The sequence below is a fragment of the Thermobia domestica genome, chromosome 11 (assembly GCF_964235325.1).
Source record: "Thermobia domestica chromosome 11, izTheDome1.hap1.1, whole genome shotgun sequence".
In the NCBI taxonomy this organism is placed as follows: Eukaryota; Metazoa; Arthropoda; class Insecta; order Zygentoma; family Lepismatidae; genus Thermobia; species Thermobia domestica.
Genome location: NC_137464.1, coordinates 258,661,969 through 258,667,722, shown reverse-complemented (window position 1 = coordinate 258,667,722; position 5,754 = coordinate 258,661,969). Strand labels below are relative to the sequence as shown.

General features: G+C 34.3%; 1 protein-coding gene across 1 annotated transcript; it reads right to left on the bottom strand.

Moving 5' to 3' along the window:
* Positions 1–2,673: 2,673 nt before the first annotated feature.
* LOC145664977 (acyl-CoA-binding domain-containing protein 6-like) lies at positions 2,674–5,620 on the bottom strand. Its single transcript, XM_081732145.1, has one exon. The coding sequence runs from the start codon at positions 5,618–5,620 to the stop codon at positions 4,883–4,885; it is 738 nt and encodes a 245-aa protein (XP_081588271.1). The 3' UTR covers positions 2,674–4,882.
* Between the last annotated feature and the right edge of the window lie 134 nt (positions 5,621–5,754).

The window sequence follows — 5,754 nt, the reverse complement described above, 5'->3', positions numbered from 1 at the left end:
TGAAATCAACAATAAAGCATAATTTGGAAAAAAAAAATAAAGCATAATTACACAAAAAAGAAGCATAATGTGGGTTGCTCTACTTATTACTTACCCTATAGTTATCTACAGATGTGACATAACACATTTGAAAGGTGATGGAATGGTGTTTCAAGTAGTATGCAATATGTGGCGGTGATGTCTTTGAAAAAGGAGTTATTGAGTAAAACATGTGAATCAATGTTGCTATCCAATTTCCTTAAATAATCTTAAAATATTAACTGTTCTAAATTTCCCTCAATAAGTTCCCTTTCAAAGACCGCGGCATGTCATTGGAAAGGTCATTCCATCACCTTTCAAATGTGTTATGCCTCACCTCTCGAATAACTACAGAGTGAGGAATAAGCAACATACGAGAAAAACTGGTTTACAACCTATAGCTTTCATTTTTTCCCCTTAGAATCATTCATACTACCATTTCCTACAGTATTGTTACTTCCTCCCTGGACACGCTGTGGAGGAAGTATTATTTGTTATTAGTTCACCTCTTTAGTTCAAAGAGCCTACGAAGATTTATGAACTTCCCCTCCTGTCATCAGATAGTAGGCTAAGACGTTCAGTTTCAACAATTATCTTATTTTAAATTGATTCCTGAAAATTCATTTAACTTTTTTTTTTCAATCCCTCGGGAGCCTTGTTCACAGAGAATAAACCGGGTGCGTACTAAAATTCCAAAATGAAATTTCGTGACATTTTCTTTATCAAACCATAAAATTTCGTAATATTCTCAAGAGTGAATTTGGGTACTAATTTCCATGCATGCGATAAAAGTGTGCTTTGCTTGCAATTTGGTAGCGTCTAAAGCTGATATAGACACTTTTGGCAGTGAATTTTGATATTTTATAGAACAAAATTTTTCAATCTGTACTTATATTTGTACGGATAAAAAAGAACCGTGACCCAAAAGCTAAATTTCGTGACTTTTTCTTGACTTTCATGACCTTTTTTTTCTGATTTCGTGACCAATAGACACCCTGATAAAATTAGTAAAAGAAATGAGATCAGGAAATATAAAAGAATGTCCGCCAGGGAACAACAGTGAAAATATATCTTGTACTATTAATTGCTGTTGTCACTCATCAGGTAGGATGTGGTCCACTGTGAAATACTGCGATCAAGCTGTTTGTTTGGGAAGAAAGAATTCTCAACTCATAATAAATCATTTCGTTGCTGTTGTGCCAATAATGGATGTTTTTTTTTTTTTTAACCTTCTCTCATTCGTTACGTAATCAACCCATATCTATATTAAGTTGTAAATGTTTTAAGAGAATTATCAAATTCTACAAAAATCTTTTTCATTATTGGCTCCAAATAAATTTTTTGGGCCCAAACTAGTGTATTGTATTTGTTTTAAATTTTTCGAAAGATGCGAAATTGGATGTTCAATTCTAGAGTCCCTAAGACGTTCACTACTTTAAAATTTTTTGTTCTCCCTCCCGTAATAGTAGCTAAAGCGCATACTTTTGTTGTACGGGGTCAGGGTTCGATTCCCGCTGGGAGAGTTGAACGCATTGCAGTAGTTTCGATTTCACCAAACTCTAAATCCACGTCTCATATATGTTGACAAGGGACGCTAATTTTAACAAACAGAAAATTTTAAATTCCAGGCAGATGTAATTTATCTCACTGATTCCTGTGATTTTTTTTTTTTTTTTTTTTTTAAATATAAAGCTTCTTTTGGGAGAAGGAGAGGGGCTAATGCTGTGCACGACGAACAAACTTATTTAGAAGAAGTTCCATTTTTGGAAAACTACAACTTAAATTTTCATTATATTTTTTTTCTTTTGCATTAAATGAAAGAGTTTAACCCTTGTGTACTACCATGGGGTTCTTTTGGGACCCCAGAGACATTTAAATGCAATATATCTCTTAAATGAACGTGAACATTTAAACGTCTATTCTTGTATTTTCTCCCCTGCGTATGTTTAACATATTGAACACAAAATATCGTTTGTTATTGTATTGCTGTTATGTAAAAAATGATTGTTTACCACAGGAGTCGTAAAAGGATCCCCAAGGTCCCCACGTAAGTAAACACATTTTTTCTTTTTTTCTTACCAAATGAGCAAAATTAGTACTTTACATAATACTCAATAGTTGGCAGAAATTAAAAATATATTGTTCTCAAAAATTACTTCATTATTGACATAATAAAGTAAGGCGGATGTGAGGTACGGAAAGAAGTTTCCTTTCTTGTCTTTCTTCCTTCCTCAGGTTACAGCTTGAAGCAATAAATATTTTGAACCCTGCTTATATTTTTCAACAGCTTTTGAATAACAAAGTAATTATTTTCAAAGGGCAAAAGCCCGTTATTTCTAGCAACAACTCGAAGATGATGACACGATTAGACTACTCTGGGTTGTAGGTGAGCGTGTTATCTGGTGACGAGGTCGTCAAATATTTCTTTTCTATTTTGGATAACGATAATATCAATGATGTCGAGGTGGCAGTCTGAGTTGGAGTGCAATGCAATAAAGTATTGTTTTGAAAGGTTTCTGTGTGCAAAACACCAATAATTACTTATTTTTAATTGGGGTCTCCTACGCTTTATTTTTCACGGTAATACACAAGGGTTAAAGTAAGGGGGTAGGGACACACTCTTGCTGGCGACAATATAAAACAAAATACAATATATAAATTTTTCTTAGCTTTATTTCATCATCTTGTTCCTCATTTAAGAAGAAACTCCTTGTATAACAATGTAACAACTACAGAAATTTATACTTAGTTCGCATTTGGAAATATATCTCTCTATAATAATATCTTTCAAATCTATACAGAACTATGGCACTACAAATAATTCCCTTGTCAATCAAGGTAATGAAAAAGCTCTCGGCTGGTAAAAAGAACCAAACACAGATTGCTACGTGGTTCTTTACAAAACTATTAAATAATTAAAAAAACTAAAAGTATTGGAAAAAGCATTAGTCAAACTGCGCTTTCAGAGTTTATGGCATTGTTCATGTGCACTTAAAACATATAAACTGATAATTACACATTGAAAGTAAACAGGTTAAAAATATAATAACATTAACGTGCCTTTTAACAGTAAATAAAAAAATTTCACATGTTACAACTTCCAAAAGCACAAAATCTCTAAATGGTTTCCAGGCATTCCTTCCTTTCCCTTTGCGCGTTTAAAGAAAGCTGGCTGCTGCATAAAATAAACTTTTAATTATAAATTTTATTACCAGTGGTATTTTTCTAATTTTTTAATAAACGGTTCTGATTATATATATAGCGCGAGAGAGATAGTACATAAATACATATAACTCTTACAAAACAAACCTCAGAAGATGGACAAAAGCAAATTTTTTTACTTGATACCTCCCCCAAATGACAAGTAGCAACCTACACAGCATCCTGATACAAGGTGGTGTGACTGCGAATATCTTGGAAACGAATTATCCATACTAGATGGTTGTCAAATAGCATTGGAAAGATCTTAATCCAGTAATGGATCAGTAACTGTTAATAAATGGTATATGCGTTTCAAATATAAATAACACTCACCATTACATTCATGTGATCCCAATTCTCATTCTTGATAACTGAGCATCTGAGATTATTTAACATTGTAACAATTTCTAAAAACAAAAACGGTTAAACTGAAGGTTATTGTTTCTAGGTATAAGTGAGTAAAATCTCCTGCTATGTCTGGGTATAACAAACGGTTCTGCAAACTGAAAGATTTTAACCACCAGTTCTAGCGAATCGGCTGAATAGCATCATTGCTTATTACGTAGTGTATACGTGTGTAAATGTTTCACGTTAAAAAAAAAAAAAAAAAAAAAAAATTGTTCACGTATATTATCTTATCGGCAGTTTGAGGAGGCATTCAAAGTTCAAGACCATTAAGTAAAGCAGTGGCGTACGCAAAAATTCATCCAAGGGGTCACGCACTCAATTTCATTTTTTTTTTCAGGACGAACGTGATTCATACAGTAAATGTTATTTTTCCACAGGATCTTGCTCAAGAAGAAGGGTGGGGATGGTTATTAACCCCGGCCATCATTCCTTGCGTACGCCACTGAAGTGAATGTTCATTCAAGATGATCAATTGAGTTGTGTTACTTGTCATTTTACGTAGGAGTAAAGTACACATCAAGGACTTTTCTTTACACACAAATTAAAAAGAAAGAAAAAAAAACCTTACTATCGAACTAAAAAAAACATACCCCACCACTTTTATCTTACACGATGGACAAGCAAAGAATTTCATACATCGTATCTTCTTCGCAGCAACAAGTTTTCTTTTGATGAACTGAGGAAAAGGCGAAGAAAGCCTCGAAATCAATCGCAGATTTTGAGACGTTGGATGTTGTAATACATAATAATTCTGATTTACTGTCAATCGATATATGAGTCCCCGTATCATTTAATAATTAAATGTGCTTTCATATTTTAAGCACGTATGTGTGTCAAAACTTTTTTTCCCTTTTTAAAAAAGAACTGTCTGACAGAATTTTCACTTAACCAAAATCACTGGGTTAATGAATTCTTTTTTAAAAAAGTAAACTATAACTTTACTGGAATCAGTTCATATAACAAAATTTTCGAACTTTATATCTGAAATTCTTTGTTGATTCACTTTTTCCTTACAACCCGAATCAGCCTGTCAATGAAGAACCATTATTATTTATAACTGTTCACAACAAAATGGCTTGCTTTTCTTATGAAAAAGAAACATAAACTGCATGACATTATTAAGAACGTCATTTGGGAAGCACAAAGCAATTGACGGAAATATTTACTTCACTGAGAATTAACGGTAATAAAAACAGTATCCGTAAGTTGTATATATATATATATATATATCTACCTAATATTATTACGTTAAACATCAGAAGCCTTGCAACAACTTTAAAATCTCGGCTTCGGCCGCCATGTCTAAAGGTTTAGCACCAGAGAAATCTTGTATTTTAGGATCAGCCTTTTTATCTAGCAGAAATCGAACAACTTCGGCGTGGCCGCATGACGCCGCGTAATGTAACGCCGTTTGGCCTTCTTCGTCTTGAATATCAATTTGCGCATTCAGAGCTACAAGGCAAGATATCATTTCCAAATTACCTCTGTCAGCTGCCCAATGGATCAATGCCATCCCGTCCTCATCTTTCACATTCACATCCGTTCCTAACCGAATTAAATGCTCTACTTTCTTCACGTCACCTTCCTTGACCCAGTCAAACACTGTCTTATCAGCGTCGTCTAACTGTTCGTCGTGATTTGCAAGGCAACTGACAGCAACCCAACTCGACGACGGCGCTCTTCGTTGTTCGTCGCCGCTTCCGTCAGAATCCTCCCAATTTGGATCAAAACGAGAAATCAATTCTATATAAGAAGCCATGGCAGTGTCCCTATCCATATTTCCCAACTTATTCCACGAATCCCATTTTTCTTTCGCTTGAAACTCAAACCACCGGGGTCTGGATGTGTTACATGGCCCTACAGTGGCTTGTTTATAGAAACCATAAGCTTCCAGCAGCTGAGAAGGTTCTAACTTCCCAACTAAAGTCCCTAAATGATCAGCCGCTCTTCTGAAGCGCTCTTCAAGCTCACTCTCTTCAACAGCTACAGCCATTTTTTTTTTTTTTTTTTTACACTACCAGCACCACGCAATAACTATATTAATAAATGTATACAATTAAATTACATTAGGCAAAAAAAAAAAAAAGGGGGGCGTTACTTTAACTATACACGAATCTACGCAACTGT

Coding starts and splice junctions, on each gene's coding strand:
- LOC145664977 (XM_081732145.1), bottom strand. CDS start 5,620: ATGGCTGTAGCTGTTGAAGAGAGTGAGCTTGAAGAGCGCTTCAGAAGA.